Raw genomic sequence first — 27571 nt, forward strand, 5'->3', positions numbered from 1 at the left:
GCTAAATTAATATTTTGAAAGCAAAGATTCAAACTTGCTTTCAAGCTTCTTCAAATGTGTGCATCTGAACAAAGAACATTCTGGGAGCATTTATGTGTAGCTTCATATTGATAAACTTTGCAAATGTCGGTACACATTTTTATAATAGAACTGTTCTCGGTGCAGTCCGAGCTTACAACATTTCCTTGAAGTGCTCACCCTAATAATAAATGCTTTACATTAATGAAGCATAAATACAAGGTTGAACAGCATTAATATTAGGATCCAAATAGTACCTTAACTGTAGACTGTGCCCTTCCCTGATCCAAAATATGGTACTGCAAACTAGCTGCCAAAGGATTTGTGCTGCATGGGGTTGCGCCTACTTGCCCTAAGGACAAAATAAACATGGAAAATTGTTGTCCTTGACCCCAAACGATAAGTCCTGGGTGTCGGTCTATAGGAATTACACACCCCTGCAGAAAACATTACACATACCTGACAACTCTTGCTGTTTTTGTGTGCAAAACAGATTGATGCTAGCTGCATATGTTTGCTGTGTGTTAAAGAATCAAGATGACTGGGATGATAGTAAAGGATGCTTACCTGTGACATTTCTCTGAACTTATCCGATCAGCAGTGGTCTTCAGCCTGTACATGGAGCCGAGAATTAATGATAGATTATACTGTTACAGTCTCCTGTTTACATGACCGCCGCTTTTTGGATGATTGCCCTGCCATCATTTAAGCCTGCGTGCATTATGCCTCCCTTGGAGTCAGCACTCTTATGGTGGAATTTTTGCTCACCATAGAGTACTTTACTCACTCAGTGAACCTTTACAGCTTCACTTCACAACTATTCAACAGTCCCAAGTTACTGGCAATCAACAACCTCCCAATTTATTAATCAGAAGACGAATATTGCTTGGCCCAACTGTTTGCAAGTAAAGGCTTTTCTTTGAGAATCATTTCAGATCTTCTGTATAAATTCTGGCTGTCTTCTCAGTAGTCTGTGTCCTAGGGATTGGCATCTTGGGTGGAGCATTCAGGTCCTCGAAGAACATCCTCAGTCCTATGACCTACCCAAGCAACAGTATTGCATCTATATTAACTCCACTGAACTTCTAGTATAACCTTTTGAAGTCTGTTGTGTTTTCTGCAGAGGTTTACCTAATCCCTTCCTATCAGCAAGCAAGATCAATGCCTCTCCTCTAGGTCTTGTAGCATGGCTAGACCTAGACCCAAGATCTCCAATAAGGCAAGGTTACAAGTCTTCTACTAAAAACTATAGAAAAATATAGAATGCATCCCACTCTGACCCAGTAGGTTCCTTCCCTTCTCTTTCCATATGGAGCAGATGTCATCTTTCTGCTCTATTTTATATAGCACAGAAAAATTTATGTCACATTCTGAGCCCTGAAAATCCCTCTAGATTGGAGTGTAGCTGCTTTCATGAAGGTTCTTATTGATAAGTGGTGGCCCAGTGATTAGTTGAAATTGTTACCTTTTTTCGATTAGAAGATGTTGGTTTTGAATAGGTTTATTTGTTAGATTGATTTGGGAAAAGATAAATGGGGGACATATAGGTATGAGAACTTTCAACACATTTTCCTAACTCTGTACCTTAATACTTGAGTCATTGACTATCTCTGGGTTTTCCGGGAAAGCAAGGCAACCGAGATATAACATATGCTGTGTCGTTTGAAAGGAACTCGAGCTAGATGATTGGAACTGTTAGCAATCCTTCCCAACTTCTTGTATGTGGCCTGATGTTGATCTGCATGGTGCAAGATATGGCTGACTAAAAAAGTTGATGGAGAAGAGAACCATTCAGTTTCAGCATTTGCTGTAACAAAGAATGCTAGTCCATTTATGTTCCAAATCAGTGGCCTTTATTTAGGAAGCATCAAGATATTTGTCAGTGCTTGATGTTGATCATTGGGTCCATCTTACAAGCCTTGGCCTTAGAGTTATTGAAAGTGTGAAATCACATAGAGCCCAGATTTGTACTTTAATTGTTCGGCTTTTCAAGAACTGTACCCTAAGATTTTTTTCGAAGTCGATCCGGAAATAGGCTAGCGCCAGGTTATTTTTGCTATTCAAATTTGAAGTTGCTTGCTGGGGCAGTTATTCAGTTTTTGTGCCACTTAAGGTAGTTAAACTCCCACCAGAAGTTTGTGTTTTCAGCCAGCTGTTGCATTGCTTGGTTGCCCAAGTGGGCATGGATTTGAATGTCGTCTGAGGATTTGGGATTGCAAAAGGTACTGGTAAGTAATTGGTGCCAGCATCTTGTATGAATGTTGAGCAATGAAGATCATGATGATGCCGTTCAAGACCTGTGCTGCCAATCCTTCCCCTCCCTCCCCCAAATACAAAGCAATCCATAGAACCATATGATTAATTATGTTCCAAGTCATAGACGAGACCACAGATGATTCAAGTAATACAATTATTTCTGGTTGACCAATGAGGCGAGAGGAAAGCAGACCTCCCTGATAATTGTTTTCTTCCTCTTTCCTCCCCAGCCTAGATATAAAACTGGACTGTCTTGCAAGGAGGCCTGGGACTGTAGAGGTCTGGTGGGCTAATCATTTAGTGATTGGTTTAGACGTGTAATTTTATAGTTCAGAGATCTGGGGCTCTACATTTGTAGTGATGCATTTATAATCCTTGTATTGATTGACCATTAAGTAGGACAATTCATCACTGTGGGTAGTTTGAATGAAGCAATCGTAGAGGTTTACATATTACTTGGCTATGGGGCGTAATCTTGACAAACTTGCCTCAAAATTTAGCAAGTTGTAGGAAGCTTGATTAAATGCATATGCCTTTCTATGATAGGAATTGAAGGTTAGAAGACCGACAACAGGAAAAAATAGTTTTTTGTTTTTTTTAAAAACCTTTTTTTTTTAAAAAAATAATAAAAAAAGGTTTTCAGGAGTTCTGTCAGAATGACTTCGACCACATGGACGGAGAATAAACATCAGAGAGATTCTGTCTGAAGTGCTACCACAAGTTCACCCACAAAGACCGCCATGATGTTTGCAACCTTTGCGTGCTGAAGGACCACAGCTTGGAGGGCTGGGACATGTGAGTTCTGTCCAGTTCCCTAAAGACCAGGGAGAAGTGGAAGTGGGCTCATGACACCATGGCACAGTCGCGGCAGATAACATGACTAACAGACCTTGGGTCGTCAAGGGACCAGAAGAACCCAAATGAAACTGAGGTGGCATAGAGAGTGCTCAGATATCAAGAAGGTTGCTGAAACCAAGGCTTAAACTTTAAAGAAGACATGGAGACTAAGCGCCAGTTGACACCATAAAGGTGCAGTTCGGGCCTAGATGAGGTGTTTGGGTCAACTCCTTCAAGGCTCACCTGACACTAAGGGTCAAAATATGCAGTTGGCTGTAAACCTTTGTAACTGGCCTCCACTGCAAAAGGGTCTCGAAAGAAAGGTAGCGGCAAAGAGCCTTAAGAAAAAGGAGGCCTTATCTTTGAACAGAGACCTCTAATTCCCAAAGGGCAAATATTATCTATCCCAAGTTTTCCTCACAGTCCTCTCGTTATTTAATAGGACATGCCTCAGAAGTAATGACTTTTGCTGAATTGTCACTAGAAGCGCAAAGCTTGTACATATTGATTTGGTTTCATAGCGTCTTCTAGTATCAGAAATACCGACCTTCATGGGACCGTTCAGTTATCCTTTTCCTTAGACCATTTGGAGGAATTATCCTGTCCCCTCATTGGGTTAGTCTCACTTTCTTATTCCATAATGCATTTTTGAAATAGCCCTTAATTTTTACTTGAATCTTCCACTTTTCAAGCCACCCTGCAGATCTCTTTTATCTGGAGAGCAGGTCTGTCTCGTCGCCCACAGAACATTTTGAATCCCAGCGGAGTGAGGTGGACTCTGTGCTCCCTCCTTCGAAGCTTATTTCCTGGCAGCTTAATTGCATTATCTGTCACGCTCGACGGCCTGGCAATATATGGGCGAGGCGACAGACTCTCGCCACAGCCTTACCCCGGCCCAACTGCGCAACTTGCTCTTGCCTAAAGTACTCTCCGCCTCTTCCTGGCCTTGAAAGGTGGCGATAGTGTGAACTTACATGCTCCGCATACACAGGCTCTCAAAAGGGAAACCGTGCGATGCAACTAATATTCCATTGGTGGGCCTCCATCAATTTCCAATATTTTTACTCTGTGCGGCAGCTGAGAAGCTAGACCTCAAGCTCCATCCACACAGTGAGACCTGTATGCCGATGGTCACCTCCTTCCCTTTGTGCATCTCAACGAAGAGAGCTCTCTACCTGCAGGGCAATTTCTCATAGATCAAGAACTTCGAACCACGTCTTGACGGCTCTGGGGGGCTGCAGAAGCTGAGCCGCCTGCACATCTCACGACGGCTGCTGCTCTCCACTTCCTAACCTAGCTCTACAGAGCTATCCAACTTTCAAAGACGCCATGCGATGTAAATGGGAGGTAGACCACTCTGGGCAAGGAATTGTAGATGTCCATATCCCATCCAAAACTGGTTTCACACAACTCCGGCTTCAAGAATATTCAATTTTTACCTCTTGCATAGAGCTTCTCACCTCAGCAAGCCTAAATCATTACTTCCACACAGCACAGCTTACCTGCCCACGCTGCTCTACTCTAGGAGCTGATCTCTGCCATATGCTATGGTCCTGCCCCTCCTCACACCAGTATTGGTCCTCCGTTTATGATGCACTACGTGAAGTTACAGATATACCCGACCTGCACACTTTGGAGGCTGGCACACTAGGCATATTTAAACGGAAGAAAAGTCATAAGGTTTGCTCATGCTTTGCAGCTCTGGTCCTCCTACTGGCCATACAAACGCTTACTTTGCACTGGCACTCTGCTTCCCCTCCTTTCATGGCAGCTTAGACGGGGGCAGTATTCAAATGGGGTGTGGCTGAGGAGGAGGTGCTTTGTAGAGAGGAAGTATGTGGTCTCCAGACACCTGATCTCGAACCACTGGGCCACAATACTTGCCCACATTCAACAGCCCCCAATGACGCCAGACCTCCCTAGAAACCCTGCAAACACCTGTAGCCTGCTCTGATTGTTTTTTTTTTTTTTTTTTTTTTTTGATTCTCCATCGAATATGCCAAATCATTGAGTGAGTGATAGCTGACCCCTACTCGTAGAGCGCCTCTCCCGGCATCTCCTACGACCCACTCAGGGTCACCCTGGAGTTGACACCTCGTCCAGACTTGCTCCAAATATCCAATCCCCACCACTACCTCATTTCCCCTGCCCGGCCTAATGCAGAGGTGTAGGAAGTTGGCTCTGTATGCACGATTTCAAAGTAAGGAATAGTATGCACAGAGTTCAAGGGTTCTCCTTCGAGGTAAGATAGTGGCAAAAAGAGAATTCTAATGCTCTATGTTGTGGTAGTGTGGTCGCGCAGTAGGCTTCTCAAAGGAGTAGTGTTAAGCATTTGTTGTACATACACAGGCAATAAATGAGGAACACACACTCAGAGACAATTCCAGACCAATAGGTTTTTGTTTAGAAAATTTTTTTTTCTTAGTTTATTTTAAGAACCACAGGTTCAAGATTTACATGTAATACTTCAAATGAAAGATATTGCAGGTAGGTACTTTAGGAACTTTGAATTAGCAAAATAGCATATACAGTTTTCACATAAAAGACATAGCTATTTTAAAACTAGACACAGTGCAATTTTCAACAGTTCCTGGGGGGACTAAGAGTTAGTTAGTTTTTGCAGATAAGTAAACCACCTACAGGGTTCAAGTTTGGGTCCAAGGTAGCCCTCCGTTGGGGGTTCAGAGCAACCCCAAAGTTACCACACCAGCAGCTCAGGGCCGGTCGGGTGCAGAGGTCAAAGTGGTGCCCAAAACGCATATGCTTCAATGGAGAAGGGGGTGCCCCGTTTCCAGTCTGCCAGCAGGTAAGTACCCGCGTCTTCGGAGGGCAGACCAGGGGGGTTTTGTAGGGCACCGGGGGGTGGGGGGGCGAGGGGGACACAAGTCCACACAAAGTACACCCTCAGCGGCCGGGTGCAGTGTGCAAACAAGCGTCGGGTTCACAATAGGATTCAATGGGAGACCAAGGGGTCTCTTCAGCGATGCAGGCAAGGGGGGGGGGGTGCTCCTCTGGGTAGCCACCACCTGGGCAAGGGAGAGGGCCACCTGGGGGTCGCTCCTGCACTGGAGGTTGGATCCTTCAGGTCCTGGGGGCTGCGGATGCAGAGTCTTTACCAGGTGTCGGGTCTTTGAAGCAGGCAGGCGCGGTCAGGGGGAGCCTCGGGATTCCCTCAGCAGGCGTCTCTGTGGGAGCTCAGGGGGGTCAACTCTGGCTACTCATGGTCTCGCAGTCGCCAGGGAGTCCTCCCTGAAGTGATTGTTCTCCACAAGTCGAGCCGGGGGCGTGCGGTGCAGAGTGCCAAGTCTCACGCTGCCGGCGGGAAACGCAAGTTGTTTCAAAGTTGCTTCTTTGTTGCAAAGTTGCAGTCTTTGGTTAACAGAGCTGCTGTCCTCGGGAGTTCTTGGTCCTTCTAGATGCAGGGCAGTCCTCTGAGGCTTCAGAGGTCGCTGGTCCCTGTGGAAAGTGTCGCTGGAGCAGTGTCTTTAGAAGTGGGGATACAGGCCGGTAGAGCTGGGGCCAAAGCAGTTGGTGTCTCCGTCTTCTCTGCAGGGTTTTTCAACTTAGCAGTCCTCTTCTTCTTAGGTTGAAGGAATCTGAGTTCCTAGGTTCTGGGGAGCCCCTAAATACTGAATTTAGGGGTGTGTTTAGGTCAGGGGGGTTAGTAGCCAATGGCTACTAGCCCTAAGGGTGGCTACACCCTCTTTGTGCTTCCTCCCTGAGGGGAGGGGGGGCACATCCCTAATCCTATTGGGAGAATTCTCCATCTGCAAGATGGAGGATTTCTAAAAGTCAGTCACCTCAGCTCAGGACACCTTAGGGGCTGTCCTGACTGGCCAGTGACTCCTCCTTGTTTTTCTCATTATCTCCTCCGGCCTTGCCGCCAAAAGTGGGGCCGTGGCCGAAGGGGGCGGGCAACTCCACTAGCTGGAGTGCCCTGGGGTGCTGTAACAAAGGGGGTGAGCCTTTGAGGCTCACCGCCAGGTGTTACAGTTCCTGCAGGGGGAGGTGTGAAGCACCTCCACCCAGTACAGGCTTTGTTACTAGCCACAGAGTGACAAAGGCACTCTCCCCATGTGTCCAGCAACATGTCTGGAGTGTGGCAGGCTGCTAAAACCAGTCAGCCTACACGGGTAGTCGATTAAGGTTTCAGGGGGCACCTCTAAGGTGCCCTCTGGGGTTTATGTTACAATAAAATGTACACTGGCATCAGTGTGCATTTATTGTGCTGAGAAGTTTGATACCAAACATCACAGTATTCAGTGTAGCCATTATGGTGCTGTGGATGACAGACTCCCAGACCATATACTCTTATGGCTACACTGCACTTACAATGTCTAAGGTTTTGCTTAGACACTGTAGGGGCATAGTGCTCATGCACTTATGCCCTCACCTATGGTATAGTGCACCCTGCCTTAGGGCTGTAAGGCCTGCTAGAGGGGTGACTTATCTATACTTCATAGGCAGTGTGAGGTTGGCATGCCTCCCTGAGGGGAGTGCCATGTCGACTTAGTCGTTTTATCCCCACTAGCACACACAAGCTGGCAAGCAGTGTCTGTGCTGAGTGAGGGGTCCCCAGGGTGGCATAAGACATGCTGCAGCCCTTAGAGACCTTCCCTGGCATCAAGGCCCTTGGTACCAGGGGTACCAGTTACAAGAGACTTACCTGGATGCGCCAATTGTGGAAACAAAAGTACAGGTTAGGGAAAGAACACTGGTGCTGGCGCCTGGTTAACAGGCCTCAGTACACTTTCAAATCAAAACTTAGCATCAGCAAAGGCAAAAAGTCAGGGGGTAACCATGCCAAGGAGGCATTTCCTTATAAGAGGTGTATACAGTGCCATCCCAGTGCCAGAACTATGCCTTGTCTGAACCCACGGAATTCACCTAATTTAACACTGAGCATACTTGGCCTTCAATTCTTATTCAATCAAGCGCTCATCCTGCTCAACATACTTGGTCGAATTTTTAAAGGTGTCTAAGATTATTTATTACTTGGACAAGAAAATCAGCCTTTGGGTCCAGTTTTATTCATATTACCTCTGGAGGAGCTTACCATACAACAGTCATCCCTCTCTCTTAGCAATATAGACATTCCCTCACTCATGTCTGCTAGCAAAATCTGACTGTGGCTAAAAAAAAAAAAATCCAGTTTTTTTTCTTTTTTCAATTTTGTGACCAGTGTATCATCCTGAACGTATGACAATACAACTTCTTTTCCTTCCAAAGGTTATGCACCACCTCTTTTCTGAGTATGGTGTACCATGCACAGGAGTCAACCCATTGTTGTGCTGTAACCGTCTTCATCGATCTTAGTTTCTCAAAGTTATTTTTCTCACCCACACTCACCTCCAACACGCAAGACCACTTTCGGATCTCTATCTACACTCCATTCATTACAAGCTTTGTTATCCTCTGATATAAGGTTACTTTCTTCATGACAGTACTCATGTGTACTCTACTAAAGTGTCCTTTCTTGTCACACCTGGAACATACATTCTCAATTAATGTGATTAACTACTACACCCAGAGCAACTGGTTGGTCCTTTTTCCCTTCCTCCCCATGGAACATTCATTTCTTGGGTTTACTCTGTATTGTTTTTGTTCACAGCATGGACCTTCAATTTAGGATTTCCTCTAATTTCTCATACAAACCACTGAGTGTTCTCTTCCTTTAGCAATATCTAATGCTGTATTGAGTGAAATATCTGTACTAGCCCACAACCTTTCCTGTACTTTGTTTTTAGTTTTCACAAGTGTTTCATCCTTTGCAATTTGTTCATAGTTAATATATCACGTCATGGCTAGTTATCTCAGAGCAGAAACCTAGTCTTCAGCATATTCTCCTACCCCTTGTTTCCTGGATTAAAACAGTAACCCTTGTATCTCAGTATTTATATTTGTCCATACCTTAAATCCATTTGTTTTGAGGCATATTACTAGACATCCAAATTACCCGATTGTACTAAAATAGGTAGTTTTGGGTCAAAAGAATACAAAAATATACCCAAGTAGTGCTCCAACAACGATCATGTTTCTGCCATGCAATGCTAATATCCCAACATAGGCTAAGAGCCACAGTTCCCCATGCCTCCCAATCATATGTGGTTCACCTATGGTAGGTAGAGATGATGATGGTGTTGGTGGTACTATACTCTACATGCTTGTGGTTACTAATGTCGAAGAAGAGTAAATTAAACAAAATAAAACCACCAATGTAGTTACCGTTGCGTGTTATTTGATGCTGCAGGCAGTTCAGTACTTTTCCCCTGGTGTCTTAATTTCCATTTACAAATTTCAACGCAAAATAACCATTTGCATCAAGTAATTGTTAGAAATGGGGTCTTCAGTTGGCAGTCAGGTTACCCCCTGTCCAAGCAAGGACCTCACTCTAGTCAGGGTAAGTCACAGACAATCCAAATTATCCTGTGCCCACCCTCTGGGAGCTTGGCACTGAGCAGTCCGGCTCAACTTAGAAGGCAATGTGTAAAGTATTTGTGCAATAAATCATTCAATAACACAATATAGCACCTCAAAAATACACCACACAGTGTTTAGAAAAATATATAATATTTATCTGGATATTTGCAGGTCAAAGCGATCAAAAGATGCAATAAGTAAATGTAGAGATCACCTGAAAAGTGATATAAAGTGTCTTAAGTCTTTTTAAAGCAAACAAAGTCTCTTTTATCACAAAGTACCTGGTTCGCGTGAAAAATATCCGCAATGGGCCGTAGAGGAGGAGAAGCATGGTAACAAAGGAGGTGTGCGTCGCTTTCTCGGGCCGCACACAGTGATGCGTCGAGTTTCCACGCAGGCACGGCTGTGCGTCTATATCCGGTGCTCGGTCATGGATCCTCTTCAGGTTGCGTGGTTTTCAGAAGCCCTGGGGTCTGTGCGTGGAATCCTGGGCTTGTGGCGCGAAGTCACAAGCGCTTGTCGTTACGGTTCAGCTTGCAGTGAATTTCTCACTGCATGGCTGGCTGTGCGTCGTTTTTAGCAAGCTGTACATCGAATTTTCACCGCACAAGGAGTCCAGTTGCAAGAGAAGTCTTTTTGGCCCTGAGATTTCAGGGGGCAAGCTCTATCCAAGCCCTTGGAGAGCACTTCCTCACCACAGCCAGGGAGCAGCAGGGCAACAGCAAGGCAGCAGTCCTTCACAGAAAGCAGTCAGGTGAGTCCTTTGGGCAGTCAGGCAGTTCTTCTTGGCAGGATGCAGGTTCTGATTACAAGTTTCTTCTCCAGGAAGTGTCTGAGTTGGAAGGGGCAGAGGCCCTGTTTATATACCCAAATGTGCCTTTGAAGTGGGAGTGACTTCAAAGAGTGGCTTAGAAGTGCACCAGGTCTCCTTTCCGTTCAATCCTGTCAGCCAGGGTCCCAGTAGGGGGTGTGGCAGTCCTTTGTGTGAGAGCAGGCCCTCCACCCTCCCAGCCCAGGTAGACCCATTCAAAATGCAGATTTATGCAGGTGAGGTAGAGCATCCTGTGTTTGGGTGTGTCTGAGTGAATGCACAAGGAGCTGTCCACTAAATCCAGCCAGACGTGGATTGTATGGCACAAAGATTTTAGTGCAGAGAAATGCTCACTTTCTAAAAGTGGCATTTCAAAAATAGTAATATTAAATCCAACTTCACCAGTCAGCAGGGTTTTTTATCACCATTCTGGACATACTAAATATGACCTTCCTACTCCTTTCAGATCAGCAGCTACCACTCAATGTATGAGGAGACAGCCCCAATGTTAGCCTATGAAGGGAGCAGGCCTCACAGCAGTGTAAAAACGAATTTGGGAGTTTTACACTACCAGGACATGTAAACTACATAGGTACATGTCCTGCCGTTTGCCTACACAGCACCCCTGCCCTATGGGTTACCTAGGGCATACCTTAGGGGTTTCTTATATGTAGAAAAAGGGGAGTTTTAGGCTTGGCAAGTCCTTTTTAAATGCCAAGTCAAATTGGCAGTGAAACTGCACACACAGCCCTTGCAATGGCAGGCCTGAGACAAGGTTAAGAGGCTACTTAAGTGGGTGGCACAGCCAGTGCTGCAGGCCCACTCGTAGCATTTAATCTACAGGCCCTGGGCACATATAATGCACAGTACCAGGGTCTTATAAGTAAATTAAATAGTCCAATTGGGTATGATCCAATGTTACCATGTTTAAAGGGAGAGAGAGCATATGCACTTTAGCACTGGTTAGCAGTGGTAAAGTGCGCAGAGTCTAAAAACCAGCAAAAACAGTGTCCAAAAAGTGGAGGGGGGCAGGCACAAAGTTAGGGGTGACCACCCTAAGGCTGTCGGGTCTAACAGTAATGTTCTGGAGTCATTAAATATTGTCAACCAGCATCATGTGGTGTTTTCCTGGGTAAACTCCCTGTCACGTGCTTATCGTTGTTTGGTAATGAAAGCCCAAGGACCTTTTTCAACTCGTTTATTTGCAATAAAACAAATTTATATTTTACCGTAATTTCAGGATAGGGCGGCCTTCAGAGATGGCCACTTGTGTATGACGTCACATTTTTACTCTCCATTGCCTGACTAAAATACAAGCTTATGCCCCCCCCGTAGCAACACAGAAATGCTTATGATCTCAGGAAACAAGCATTTGCAATGTAATGGGTCTCACATTTGCTCCTGTTAGACCTATTAGCATTATAAATTCATAACAGGACTTTTCTTGCCACATAAATTGAAAACGAAAAGTAAAATAGTTGACATAAGCAAGCCGATTCAAAGCGCCATGAGCATGATTCAAAAGACAAGGAAAAAAGTTTGCTCGCAGTCAAACATATCTGCAATTATCCATGTAACCATGTGTAGGAAAATGCCACTATTGGCATGGGCACCCCCCACTTTTTGCCTAGTGTTGATGCCAGCTTTGATTGGAAATGTACAAAACAAGGCAACAGTGACTGAAAGAAAACCGCACATCTCTAAGGATATTCCAATGTTAAATCTGGTGCTCAAAACACTGAAGCACATCTGTCGCCACTATGTGCAAACTGGAATCGTGAAAAAAGTTAATAACTAGAACAATAAAAAAATAGTGGAATACTCCGTTATTGTATAGATCATCCATATAAGTCATTGGCAAATTTATAGAGCCACTATATACATCGAAATATAAACAAATATGTAATGTGCAAATTCAAAGTTAATAAAAAAGGGTGTTGCACATAAAGAAATAAACAATCTTTAATAATATATAAACTAAATATTATGAAAACATGTTGTCATCAAATCAGTGGTTATAAAAACACATGAAACAAGACCAACATAGACTCTCCTAAAAATAGTTGTACAGTAAATGGTGTTCATACGTAAATGGGTCCACTAGCGAAATTGAACCCAATCAAAAAGTCTGGATGCTATCCCAAACACATTGAGATGCACTTTAGTCCATGAAATACTTCATCCAAAGAATTGTGATAAGCCCAAATCTTCAATCCATATGGGGTCCTTAAGCCCTTCCAGATGACACTGTAGCCCATGCGATTACTTTGTCCATGTGATGATTTAGCTGATTTTTGCCAACACTAGTTTTGTCCTGTTCTGGGACTTTGTCAAGGCTAGCATGGTATTAATAACAAAAAGAAAATAACTTCTCCATCGGATGTGTGCGTATGAATTTACTACAGTATAGGTCCAACACCCAATTAATATATTTTTTTAAATCTATCGACTAAGGAAAATACCTATTGATTTTGATAGCAAGTGATGTATCACTAGAGTATGAAAGTGTTTATCATTAATGAACATATAGTACACCACCCAGTGGTACAAATAACAATTAGATGAAAAGAAGATCCATTGATGTATAGCGCATGCTGTTTTTAGTATTGTTGTGTAGAAATTGAAAGTCAAAAGAAGAAAGGTAGAAGTATCCATAAAATAGGATGTAGTAACAAGTCGAAATATACCTTATACATCATTCCTAGTTAGCTTCCTCTTACACCATTACATCAGATCCAATTCTGAAAAAGTGTATTGAAAAATGCAATAAGTATCACAATTTCCATTAATGTGCTTAAAGGGTCATATTAGCTTTGTCACTATTATGTCTATCCTGGTCTTGCTCATGACACTCAATAGATACTATAGAGGTCAATTCAAGAAAATTGGCTCCACTCCCTAGCGGTGACATGAGCATAGGCCCCTCGAAAGTTAGCCCCTCCAGTAACCAACGATTTTGCAAAACCAACCGGCACTATGCCATAGCTTTTCTCCTAATTCCTGACAATGGACATGGAAAATTAAGATGTCCTAATCGACCATATATAAAGAAGGCTGCCGAAACATATCATGGGCAAAACCAAGAATACTACATTTATTTGGTTGTCCTGACTTGTCTACCAACTTGTATGCCGCCAGCTTGGCGGCATACCCATGTATATAAACTAAGTCTAAAAAGTTTTGTGAGCCAGACCATTAATATATATGGCGTCACAAGTGAAAGCACACTAACCGAAATTTGTCAATTTATAGGATGGCCAGACTGTGAGGGTTAAATATTGGTATAACGTGTATTGTGAATACACAGAACAGGAAAAATCCCAAACACAAACTCAACAGATCAAGTGCCATTCAAAACAGAAAAGGGGGACAAGACACGTCATGGAAAACACAGACCTGTTCCATATGTGACTGTCCTAGCTATTCTTTACAAAGGTAATTATTGGTGCATTGTGTGGTGTCGAATAGTCTTATACAAAAAAAAGTCATAGAAGGCAGAGAAATAAACTCCCTTCCATGTAGAGAGTAATACTTAAATTGAATAGAAGACCTGTAAGTAAACATCAACCACTTCACATAAGACTAGTATATGTTGTCAAACCCAATTTCCAGCAACACGTCAGTCATTACATAGGCGGCGAGTAATAGTATTTGACTATATTTAAAACCCGAGAGGCCAAATTATTTATCTACTAAATTGAAGTACTGAGCTCACCACTGCAAGTCATTATATACAACTATCTACATACATCTGCGAGGAATAAGTAGTAACCAACTTAACCAATCCGTCACCAATTGGTATTACTCATTTCAACCAGTATCATTTAATCCAAATAGTTAAGTGCCTATCAAATGCAAAGAAAGGCTCGTTTGGAGAATTAGTTTAAAGAATTGTTTAAAAAATTGGAAAGTGCATAGAAAGAGAATGTATAGTCATAATACTCAGAAATATCCCCAGAATGAGAGAAAAAAGGTTCGTAAGCATGTAGTGGGAATACCTGTAGATATGTCATGTCAATGTCACAGATCATATACCACACATTTTACTATGACTAAATTATGCTTGTTTGGTGTGACTTTTTATATCAATTTAAAACCAAACAACATGGGGATATATATCTAATCTGAAAAACATAAATATCCCCTAGGCCCATAAATTCATGATTAAACCCGGCAAATTTATGTAGACATATAGGTCTGTGTACCATACTCTATATATGCTTCATAAAAAATGATGCATCTCACCATCCATATTAATATCCAGTTCTACAGATTGGAGTCCAATAATCCATTCCTTCTGAGATCCAACACCCTATTACCTCATCTAGGGTGTACTGGAGTATGGCTAATGGCCATATATTTTATTGTTGGGGTCTCTAATGTCACGTTTTTGACTAAGGTGACGTACCAAAGGTGATGTGAGGTCATTGTTACGTAAGGAACACGTATGTTCTTGAATCGTCTTTTTAAGGGTCCTGATTGTACTGCCTACGTAAATTTCCCCACATTCACACAATATATAGACAACATATTTCGTATTACAGTTTATAAAAGTCTCCACTTTGTATTTGTTGGTGACATTAAAATTGAACTCCAAGGTTTTATGTAAGGCTGTGTTACACATGTTACAGTGTCCACATTTGTAAAAACCACATATATTGTTAGGGAGCCAACTTTCCTTCTCTTTCGGGGGGGGGGGGGGGGTGTAAATAGCTTTGACAGGCTAAATTTCTAATGGGTTTTACCCCTCTTATGGATCATTTTTGGCTTTGGAGGTAATATATTCAAAAGGGTCGAATCAGTATGTATAACACTCCAATGCTTGAATAGAATTTTGTAAATGTCATGACTATTTTGACTAAGATGTACAAGAAGGTGTGTGTGTGTGTGTGTGTAGTTTTTTTTTTTTTTTTTTTCTGGGTCCGCCTTCAATTTGCTGTGTCCCTTGATCAATGTTGCTCTTGGTAATTTGTTGTTCTTACTTCTAGCCGAAGCTAGCAGTTTCCTTGGATAGCCTCTTAGGAGAAATCTATTTTCCAAGAGATCAAGCTCCTTTTCTGTTACTCCCGTTTGACTACAGTTCCTTTTCATCCTGATCATTTCACCAAAAGGAATGGCCGATATTTGAGACTTTGCATGATTGCTAGATGCATGTAACACAGCATTACATGCAGTAGGTTTTCAATAAATTTTGGTTTGGACAGTATTGGCAATACTGTAAATTTCCAAATCCAAAAAATGTATACATTTTTTTTAATAGCGTCGTCATTAGTATATTGTAGTCATTCGTATTGACATATTTACAAAATTCCATCAACCAAGATAATAATCTTGTCCAGATCATTAGTACATCATCAATATACCTACCCCAAAAGAGAATATGTTCAGTCCAATGCGGTGGGCCCTTTTGCCAGATGCGTGTCTTTTCAAAGGAACCCATGTACAAGTTGGCATATGATGGTGAAAATTGAGAGCCCATAGCTCCTTGGGCTTGTCGATACCATTTACCCTCATGAGTAAAAACATTGTTGTCCAATATGAAATCAATCATTTGAAGCAACATGTCCGTATGTTCTAGATGTGATGCTGAACAATTGGAGAAAAAAAAACATACTGCTTCCTATCCCCTATTTTTGGGTATGCATGTATAAAGTGACACAACATCCATTGTTACTCAGGTCATCTCAGACGACCACATGATGTCCTCAAGTTTCCTTTGTGTCTTGCAAGAATGATGGCAGATTTTTAAAAATAGGTTGCTGTCAATATATTCCAACAACCTTTCAGTAGGTGTGCCAATCCCTGATATTATTGGTCTTCCAGGTGGTGATGTTCTATCTTTATGTATTTTAGGCAGTGTATAGATACATGGTACTTTAGTATATTGATTCTGTATGTATCTAAATTCTAGGTCTGACCAGACCTTCATCCTGCCCGTTTACATAGGAGGGAATCCATTTTTTTTTTTTTTTTTTTGTTTTTTGTTTTTTACAATTGTATTCATAGGATTCTCCTTCAGTTTTACAAATGCTGTCCCCCAACTGGCCAGCAATTTCATTGGTATAGTTGTGTCTATTTAGGATGACAATATTACCCCCCCTTATCCGCTTCCTTAACAATCAAATTGGGGTTGTCACTCAGATTTTGTAAAGCTAGTTTTTCTTTTTTAGCGCTATTGTGTGTTATATGTGATTTGCCCAGTTTGATCAACATGTCTAGTGTATGCAAGTCTTTTTTACCAATTTTCCAAAGATATCAATGACATTGTCAGCAGGTAACATTGGCATACATTTCGATGTAGGTTTGAGTTTACTATTTAAAGAGATCCTGCCTGATTCTCAAGTCATCTAGCAGCTGTTGTTTATCCAAAACTTTGCTATCTATTGTATCCAAAGAGAGCAGGGTTTGAAAGTGATCCTAATAAAACATTGCCTAGTGAATGCACAATAAGAGATAGAGGACAAAGTTGAATGTTGGTCCTTTTTATAAAAATATTTTTTACGTTTTAGTTGTTGTAAAAACTTAAACAAATCAATCTGGACCTGTCTAGTTACAATAACTAGAGAGACAAAAACCTAGTCCTTTGCCTAGTACATTTATTTGTTCCTGTGATAATGTATGATCTGATAAATTTAGAATAGAGATACTGTCATAAGTAGTGGTATCGCTTGCATTCTCTTTGTAAGGACACATTATTAGTTGTTGTGAGACTTGTTCTTGGCCGTCCTGGCTTGAACTCCCATAACTGGATTTCTTGCAATATCTCACCTTCCTGAGACCCCTTCATATTCGTCTTGTTGTGGAGTAGTCTGTTAAAAAAAAAAGTCTCATTACCCAGTCTGTATCGTTTAGCCTCTTGCAAGAAACTTGGTCATTTGAGCATTATTGGATGTACAACCCACATTGTCGCTCAGTTGTCCCTCACTCTCGGATATCTCTCGTTTGACAAAGTCCTAGAACGGGACGGAACACGCGTTGGCAAAATCGGCTAAATCATCGCATGGACAGTCATTGCATGGGCTACAGTGTCATCTGGAAGGGCTTAAGGACCGATATGGATTGAAGATTTTGGCTTATCACAATTCTTTCCATGAAATATTTCATGGACTAAAGTGCATCTCAATGTGTTTGGGATAGCATCCAGACTTTTTGCTTGGGTTAAATTTCCCTAGTGGACCCATTTACGTATGAACACCATTTATTGTACAACTATTTTTAGGAGAGTATGTTGGTCTTGTTTGGTTTTTATAACCACTGACCCAACACCGCTTTCGTAATATTTAGTTTATATATTAAAGGTTGTTTATCATTGTTTTATGTGCAACACCCTTTTTCATTTACACTTTGATTTTGCGTATTACATATGTTTATATTTCAATGTATATAGTGGCTCTCCAGATTTGCCAATGACTGTTATATGAATGATCTATACAATAACTGAGTTCTACACTATTTTTTGATTGTTCTAGTTATTAACTGGTTTTTCACGATTCCAGTTTGAACATAGTGGCGACAGATGTGCTTCAGTGTTTTGAGCACCAGATTTAACATTGGAATATCCTTAGAGATGTGCGGTTTTCTTTCAGTCATTGTTGCCTTGTTTTGTACACTTCCAATCAAAGCTGGCATCAACACTAGGCAAAAAGTGGGGGGGGGGGGGGTGTCCATGCCAATAGTGGCATTTTCCTACACCCGGTTACATGGATAATTGCAGATATGTTTGACTGCGAGCAAACTTTTTTCCTTTGTGTCTTTTGAATCATGCTCATGGCGCTTTGAATTGGCTTGCTTATGTCAACTAATTTACTTTTCATTTTCAATTTATGTGGCAAGAAAAGTCCTGTTATGAATTTTTAATGCGAATAGGTCTAACGGGAGCAAATGTGAGACCCATTTCATTGCAAATGCTTGTTTCCTGAGGTCATAAGCATTTCTGTGTTGCTATGGGGGCATAAACTTCTATTTTAGTCAGGCACTGGAGACTAAAAATGTGAGGTCATACACAAGTGGCCATCTCTGAAGGCTGCCCTATCCTGAAATTACGGTAAAATATAAATTAGTTTTATTGCAAATAAAGCGAGTTGAAAAATGTCCTTGGGCTTTCATTACCAAACATCGATGAGCAAGTGACAGGGAATTTACCCAGGAAAACACCACATGATGCTGGTTGACAATATTTAACGACTCCAGAACATTACTGTTGGGGGTGACCACCCTAAGGCTATCTGGTCTAAGTTTTTGCCTGCCTGTATGCTAGCCCAACTGCTAGTGCAAGGCTGACTGGTGTGTGCCAGCCTGCCACTTCCAGAGGAGTTTCTGACCACATGGGGTGAGTGCCTTTGTGCACCATGTGGTCAGAAACCAAGCCTGTCCTGGTTGGAGGTGCTTCACATATCCCCTTGCAGGAACTGTAACATCTGGCGGGGAGCCTCAAAGGCTCAGGCCTGGAGTTACTATGCCCCAGGACACTCCATCCAGTGGATAATGAGAAAAACAAGGAGTCACCCCCTCAGCCAGGTCCACCCCTGTGGTGACCAGAGCTGAAGTGACCCCCTCCTTGAGAAATCTTCCATCTTGCTTTGGAGGATTTTGACCAATAGGGATGCCCCCCCCCCGAGGGAGTGGGCACAAGCTGGTGTAGCCACCCTCAAGGACAGTAGAAATTGGTTACTGCCCTCTGAACCTAACAAACCCCTAAATTTAGTATTTAGGGGTGACCCTGATCCCAGCTCTTCAGTTTCCTGAAGACCTCAAGAAAGGAAAACTGCTGAGCTGAAAACCCAGCAGAGAAGAGATGACACCAACTGACTTGGCCCCAGCCCGTCTCCTGCTTTGAAAAGCTGCAAGAAAAGAAGCAACGTGTTCTGCAGGACTAGTGGCCCCTGAAAGTCCTCCAGGGGACTGTCTGCATCACAGAGGACCAAGAAACTCCAGCGGACCTGCCCAAAGAAAAGATCAAGAACCTCACTTCACAAGCGTGAGTCCAACCACTTTGCACTCGACTCCCCTGGGCCATGTCCAGAGAAATCAGCTATCCAGAGAGGACCCCCGGGTGACTCAAACGACGTGTCCACCCTGGCCTGACCTCTCTGCATCCCCACGGTTGCAGAGGGAATCCCGAGGACCCCCCTGACTGCGACTGGCCGGGATGAAGATATCCAACACCTAGAGAAGCACTGCCCCGCAGCCCCCGGAACCATGAGAAACCAACTATACCGGTGCAGCAGTGACCAGCAGGCGGCCCTCACCCTTGCCCAGTCGGTGGCTTGCCTGAGAGGTCCCCCTGTGCCCTGCCTGCAGCGCCTAAGTGACCCCAGGGTCCCTCCATAGAGCTCTGAGAACCCGATGCACTGTTGGCACACTGCACCCGGGCGCCCCCGTGCCACTGAGGGTGTGTTTTTTTTTTTTTGTGCCTACTTGGGGCCCCTCCAGTACACCTCCAACACCCCCCCCCCCGGTCTGCCGCGGGTACTTACCTGAAAGCAGACTGGAACCGGAGTACCCCCGGTCTCCATAGGCGCCCATGTTATTTTGGCTCCTGTTTGACCTCTGCACCTGACTGACCATGTGTTGCTGGGTCCTTGGGGTTGCCTTGAACCCCCAACAGTGGGCTACCTATTCCCCGGAGACTGAACCGTAAGTATGGTACTTATCTCAGGAACTGTACTTAACTTACCTCCCCCAGGAACTGTTGAAAATTGCAGTGTCCACTTTTAAAATAGCTTTCTGCCATTTCAAAGAAAACTGTGTACACTATTGAATCTGTTCAAAGTCCTGAGTATTACTATGCAAATTAACTCATCTTATGTACTTACCTGCTAAATGAATCTTGTGGTTCTAAAAATTAGCAAAAGAATATATATATTTTTTAATATAAAAACCTGTTGGCATGGAGTTAAGTCATTGAGTGTGTGTTTTCAATTATTGCTTGTGTACAACAAATGCTTAGCATTACCCTCTGATAAGCATAACTGCTCCACCACACTACCACAAATAGAGCATTAGCATTATCTATTATTGCCTCTGTCAAGCCTCTTGGGGACCCCCTGGATTCTGTGCACACTATATCTCATTTTGATACATACAGAGCCAGCTTCCTACACCAGGTCAGACTGCAAGGAGGTAACAACCGGAAAGCATTTACCAGTAATAACGGTTTTTTGAAAGGCAAGCCCACGAATGAGTGAAATTAATAGGCGTGAGGTGGGCATGGTTAAAAGCCCACAAGACTTACAACAGGTTAATATGCTTGTGCCCTCAACCTAAAAATGCGATCAGGTGACGGGGAGTGCTTGGTGATCTATTAAAGAGTTATTAGGTGAAATCAAGACTACACAACCTTGGTATTCGGCATCCCTGAAGTTTGTAGCTCTGGCTGCAGGCTTCTGATCAGAACTTTGGGCACAGACATTTATCATTTTACAAATCAATCACTTGATCAAACATTATTAAAGAAATTAAACTTCCTCTTCGTAGCCATATCCACATTGAGCAAATGTTCCTGTCTGAACAGCTCTTTTAAAACATTTGTTCATTTTTTGTTTTTCCACTTCTGCAGGCATCCTCATGGGCCTGCCCAGGCTTCTTAGTGGCCCTACAAACAAAGTCAACAGTGATTGGAAATATCCGCACATCTAAAAAAATATTCAGAATATCAATAATATAGTGCTCAAACACTATGATACATTTGTTGCCGCTAAGTGTAACCTGTAATCACAGAAGCAAAAAAACAGTTAACCAGAAAAAGTGTAGTGGAGCACTCAATCTATATAGGACCTTCATATAATAATCAATAAAGCCATAAAGAAAGGGGGAATTAGATCAAAGTGTACCAAATTGAGAGAGCATAAGCAGTTGAAAATGAAGTTATTAGGTTGTTGAAATTATGTATATCATCCACAATTGTAATACTAAATTATCTATACATTACAGTGTGCAATATATTGGAGTATCCTATCCCTAATACCATAAAAACTACCCAAATACGATGCTGCAAAATAAATGACTGTCAGTTAATGTGAGGATGCGCTTGATACTTTAAACCCAAAAGTTCATTCTTTATAAATCTTCAAACATTCCAAGTGATCCTCCATCCACGCAGTGTGAAGACCAAGAGTCCATTAGGCAATTGAGCCCTGTTCTTCAATCTTTATGAATCTTCCACCAGTAAGAAAGGAATTTCAGTCCATCCAAGATTTGCAGTCTTTCTAGGTCTTCCACCACTTGAATAACCGTTTCAGCCCATATGAGGTTTTTACATTTCAGCCCATATAGGGTTTTTGTCCAGCCCATATAGGGTTATTGCAGATACATGTTTCGTCCCGTTCTGGGTGGACCTGCACAAGAGACTGACACGCACTACTGCTCTGTGGATCCATTTGCCCGCCCGGTGATCGATCTAACATCTGACGATGTGGACTCATTTCTTAGGTCCTTGATTGGTGACTTCGATGACACTCTTAGAGATCATGACTATAGCAAATAATTTGATGAATTGGATTGCCATTCCGATTAAAAGTATGCATTCAAAATGCCTTTACTTTGGCCAGCTGTGCTTGTCATGGTTGACATTAAACATTCTCTGTAAGTAAAAAATATCAGTTAAAAATACAATCTTTTAACAAATAAAAAAATTTAGCTAGTTTTTATGGTTTTAGTCAGAGCAATTTTAGTGTTTTGGATTCATTTACCTTCGGTGGCGTCCAGTTATGGCGTCATACTTGTTACGGCAATGGGGAGGGTGTTAAGAATCCTAGTTTGTTTTAATGAGATAGCAGGAGTTACCTTAGCCTTTGGCTTGCAGACTCGTGCCCCCGTCACCTAGTGACTTTTAACCTACTCAGCTTGCTCTGTCTTAGAAGAATTAAATAATGAAATGGGCTAAGATGGCTGCCTTGTTTATAGTTAGGCCACTTGTTATGCTTTGCATTATCAGTGCCACCGCGTTAAGGAGTCAAGAGCAAGTGACAAAGACAAACAATAGATGTTCACACTTGGACTTTCCCTCTCCATGCTTTCGAGGGAATTGTTTATATTAATTGCCGCCCCAAGCATGCCGGTTATCTATTGTTTGGGAACACACCTACGTCAGGTGTCTTAAGTAGAACTGTATAAATACATCACACTTTAGACAGATAATCAGAGGGATTCCGACCAGAGGGCATCACCACCATCGCTGATATTGATGCTGCACATCGTCTTGACGCTGACCCAGTCTTCATGTCCCTACAGCGTCTGAGATAGAGACCTCATTCCAAGGTAACGAGGGTTGGGGGCTCCTCTCATGGACATGGCATTGGCAGATTAGGTTTAACATACCCAGCTCTCCTTTAGGTAGGAGGTTAGGCCTATTATGATAGGGTATTAGGACATATTACACACCTTATGTCTTCATGTTATTGCAAGATGGTGAGGGTCTTTGTAATAATGACTCGTCTTTACAATTCTGTTTCTTGCACTATTCATTATCCTAATCATTGCAACCCATGCAACTTAATGCAAATTGCAGTTGTGTTAAATAAAAAACATTGAAACTTTACCGCATCTTTGTTATTGCCTGTGTTTGGATGAGACATGAGATATCTGTGAAAGGAGTAATCTCAGTTTCACCACAGCACTCCCTGAGATGTCATACTTTTGAGTCCATGCGTAAAGACTGCCACAAATCACCTTTTACTGTTTGGGTTTTTGGTGAGGTGCTGCTAGTGAGCCGGAAGGGTTGGGACGACAGCTGCGACTTGTAGGAAAGGCATAGTCGCCTACAAACATGAGTACTGCCATCCTTAAACCAGCAGTCTTGCCTAGAGCAAGAGTCTAACAACGACAATAGCATCAAACTTAACGAGGCTCCTCCCGTGAGCAGTTAGAAAGTTTGCGCGCTGTCAATTTCTAAAGGGTTGTTTGCTTCTCACAGTTGAATTATTATACTTGATTGTGTGAAGTCAGGATGTCTGACACTCACCTGTTTGAGGTTAGGATCTTTTAATTTGTGATGTCATCATGATTAAGAGGCCCCTTGCTCAATCATTAGACATCCAGGCAGATCATCTTGCATACTTGACAGTTTGTCATATCCCCATTCTGGTGCCGAAATTGTAAGCTCGATCGCACATCGCAGCCCAGGAGAGGCCTTCAAAGCACTTCGACATGGCATTTTTTTTTTCCCTTTCATGGGCAAACAATGGAATGTTGTAGGGTGTGTGTTTTTTTTTTTATTTTTTTTATTTTTTTTATTATTTTTTTTTCTCTTTCTTTTCAAGGTGAATGCACGTTGTCCAACTTCTCCCGGGGCTGCTGATTTAAAGCTCTGTAAACCCCCAGGGAGCTGATTTTTAATTGCCTCCGATGAATAGGTCAGATCGCCAACATATTCAGCACCTTCTGGTTGCAAAAAAGCACTGGCTTTTATTTCCATTTCGAAAACCTTTCTTTTTACTTATTAATGGTATGTAGGTAAAAAAATATATTTTTAAGAAATTGAAGGGAAGCCACAGGTTGAGAAATGTAGTTTACAGAATTATGCATTAAAGGTCTACTTAAAATCATTCTTTCTATGTCACTTTTTTTTTTTTTAATTTTTTTTTTTTTTAATTTAAAGTTTTTTTTTTTCATAGCCTCGGCTAAACAAGCGCTCACAAACCTTTTCCTCCATTTTTAAAGAGGACTTGAATTTCCCTTCCTAATTGGCTTGAACTATTGATGAGGCAGTTCCTGTTGAAAGAGAACGTCTCATTTAAATAGGTGTGCTTCGGTGTATTCAGTTCTCAAAATTTTGCAATTGTAAAGTGTAACACTAAAGATCAAGCAATGATGGATGGACAGGACATGCAGCAAAGTAGGAAGAGTTAGGGCACAGGCACACAAGGACGGAACATTAACAAGCATTTGCAATGCAATGGGTCTTGCATTTGCTCGAGTTCTAACCAGACTTTTTCTTGCCGCATAACCTGAAAGTGAAGATTAAAACAGCTTCACATAAGCGAGCCGATGGCTGTCATGATCGTGAAAGAGACACACACAAAAATAAACAGAAGTTCGCTTGCAGTCAAACGTATCCGCAAAAGTGCAATTATCCGTGTAACAGGGTTGATGTCAGGCAAAGCGCTCCAATACTGCCTAGCGAGATCGGCTGCGTATGAAATTAAAAAAAATAAGTATTCCAGAAGCCCTGCAGAAAACACAGAGCCTTGTATGTTTTCAGTAGTTTGACGGTGCTCTCAGAGGGCTAAACACAGGAAAAAGCATGACTTATGCATGCCTTTCATTAATGAAATCAAGCAAACTTTTAAAAGCAAGCCCACAAACCAACCAAACTGATGGGGGTGACGTGAGCACGTGGTTTAAAGCCCACAGACATTACAACAGGGGCCAGAGCGCTTGTAGGCTCAACCCTAAAAAAAATTCTGTGCTTCCCCTCCATGTAGAACATACAGGACTCACCGGTTTTGCACACTTTTTTGAAAGATGCTGATAGCACGCAACAATAATCAATAACTGGTGGGTCAATATAGTTTATTCTTTTCTTACCATATTCTGCAGATGCTTTTCTTTCTTCTTTGTTACTTTTTTTTTCTCAACTGGGTTGAAGATTTTCAGAGACCGAGAAAGGTGAAATCACTGTAGTGGGTGCTCCTCCCACTCTTCAACAGAATTGCAAAAAATTGGCCATCAGTGAAGTTGTAGAGTCTTTATTGCGTTTGTACAGCTCTTAGCTGTCTCCTCAAACAATCTTCCAGTTTGTTCCACTCAAGCCTCTTATGTCACTGTAACCTACATCCTCTGCAAACACGAGATCAAATTGCTACTTCCATTGCGGACGAAATGGAAGTTGCCACGCAGCAGATATAAATTGAAAAATAATCCCAAAGTTAAGTACTCTTGTATCCGAGTGACTTCCGTTCTGTCTATGGAACATTTTAGCCATGGATCTTTCAGGACAGGAAGATGTCTGAGAATAATCTACAGAGAACCATTCCTGAGAGAAGAGCTATCAGATCCAAAGAAAACCTTATGCTTTTTGCAGAGCATTTTGAAACTGACTATCCATTTCAAAGGTACCCAATGCCGTGCTATTCATCTTGCTCTTAGGTTCTTAAATCTCTAATCCAGGCCCATTTAGTTCAGTCATACTCTTTCTGGGCTATCTTCGCCACCTTAACATTGAGGTGCTCCTTGGAAAATATTTAACTCTAATTGACGTCTTATCATGGCTCAAGCCTCAGAGAGGGGCAGGTGTTGTGCAGGTTGTGGGGTACTGTAATGTTACTGGGGCTTTTTTGTACATACATACATGTCTTCCAGGTTTTTCTACAGGAAGGCAGGCTTAGTTGCATGTTAATTACACATATGGTACAGTGCTAATGGAGCACATCTTTATCCTGGACCTTGTGGTTTTCCTTAAAGTTTTTTTATTTTTTTGCCCATTTATCCAACTAGGGCTATACAAATGACTTAATATAGCAACATACAATTTAATGACTGTGGATGCCAAATGTAGATTTTTTTTTTTTGTTTTTGTTTTTGTTTTTTTTTGTTTACCCCTTTGGAGCAGATTTTAATAATTGAAGATTTCCTTCAAGCTAATGAACGTTTATTCTTAAGTATTGGTATTTGGGTTAATCTAAAATGATACTAGAATTGTTTTTTATTAAATTAGTCAGCCTTGAAGAAGGATTGTCTGAATCCGTTGTGACTTCTAGAAATGAAACGTTTTTTTTGTTCTACTCTTTTCTGTAAAGAAAACAAATCTGGGGGAAAAGCTAGCTTTTTGGCCCAGAGGTGCAAAGGTTTGTTTCGTAAGTGACTATTTTCATGTCTATCGACTTGGGTCCTAGTATTTTACACTGGCCAAAAGTCTATGCTAATTGCTTCCTGGAAATGCAGATATATAAGCCTTGTTCAACTTGTATCAAACAATCCTTTTTAACAGTTGTTTTGTCCCTTAGGTCTTTCAAATATGATGTCAGATGGAGAGTTCTTGAGAACCAGCTGTGGGTCACCAAACTATGCGGCACCAGAAGTAATTTCTGGAAGGTAAACCTTGGTGTATTTATGATACATTATTTTGGTAGTAAACCCTCCTCTCAAGGGTGACATCTATTTCTTCCGTGAGCAATAAACTTTGTGTTACTTTACAGACTGTATGCAGGTCCAGAAGTCGATATCTGGAGCAGTGGTGTGATTCTGTATGCATTGCTCTGTGGAACACTTCCATTTGATGATGACCATGTGCCAACGCTTTTTAAGAAGATCTGTGATGGTATCTTTTATACTCCTCAGTATCTAAACCCTACTGTAATTGGCCTTCTTAAACACATGCTTCTGGTCGATCCCATGAAGAGGGCAACAATCCGAGACATAAGGCACGTATGTTAATAGTTGGCAGCTTATCTTAATTATACTTTACTTGAGGGGGTGGGGGGTGACCAGATTACAAGGAAAAGATGGAACTTATTTGATCATATATGGTACATTGAGTGTTAATCTGTTATGCCCTGCTGAAGAGGGGGCAGAATGCCAGTCTTTCTATTTTTAGTACACTCGAGAAATAGAGGGGAGCCCTCTATAGGTTTAGTCAAGTCTTATATGAACTGTAAAGCTATTACTAATCAATGATTTTATTAAGACAGTCCATGTGTTGAACATCCTGATTGAAACTGAATAATAAAGGCATTGTTTGCTTTTGGAGATTGATATAAATGTATTATACGAATCCTGGGAGCACCAAATTAACTGTCTTCGTAATGTCATTGTGTGTATATGGTATAGGGAATACCTTGGTCATCTATAAAAGCTTTGAGTAAACCTTCAAAAATGGGGGTCTGTGACAGTTAACTCCCAGGGGTTAGCACTTGTTTTGAATATATTGTTCAGGACTTATGCTTGTGTGATGCATTTATGCCATAACGTATAAAAACTAGAGGTGGGTGGAATTGGCGGAGTTTCAGTCTGCAGAATCCCGCAGAGTGGGCACTGCAGTGTTCATTGCAAACCCCTTGTGCCCCTACATACTTATGTAAGGGTATGGAGAAGTGTGCTGTGCACTCCAGTGCAACGCATATCCCTCGGTGACCTAGTATGTAAGGGCACCGAGGGGTATCCACTCTAATGCATCCCCCCTGTGCTCTTATCTACTTATGTAAGGGCACTGAGGGTATGCAGTGCACTGCAGTGGTGTGAAAAGGGCTATAAGAGGACGCAATCCCTCGGTTTAAATGTCACAAGCAAAAG

At 42.1% G+C, this 27571-nt stretch overlaps 1 protein-coding gene across 3 annotated transcripts in view; it reads left to right on the plus strand.

Moving 5' to 3' along the window:
• Positions 1 to 27571, plus strand: part of PRKAA1 (protein kinase AMP-activated catalytic subunit alpha 1) — a 113610-nt gene that overhangs the window by 73248 nt on the left and 12791 nt on the right. For 2 of the 3 annotated variants that reach the window (XM_069221397.1, XM_069221411.1), the window contains exons 5-6: positions 26287 to 26374; positions 26479 to 26707. In XM_069221397.1, the coding sequence (XP_069077498.1) occupies positions 26287 to 26374; positions 26479 to 26707 (317 nt within the window). The remainder of the gene's footprint in view (positions 1 to 26286; positions 26375 to 26478; positions 26708 to 27571) is intronic. The other variant, XM_069221404.1, reaches the window with a different exon arrangement.

Source organism: Pleurodeles waltl, chromosome 1_1 (genome assembly GCF_031143425.1).
Source record: "Pleurodeles waltl isolate 20211129_DDA chromosome 1_1, aPleWal1.hap1.20221129, whole genome shotgun sequence".
NCBI lineage: Eukaryota > Metazoa > Chordata > Amphibia > Caudata > Salamandridae > Pleurodeles > Pleurodeles waltl.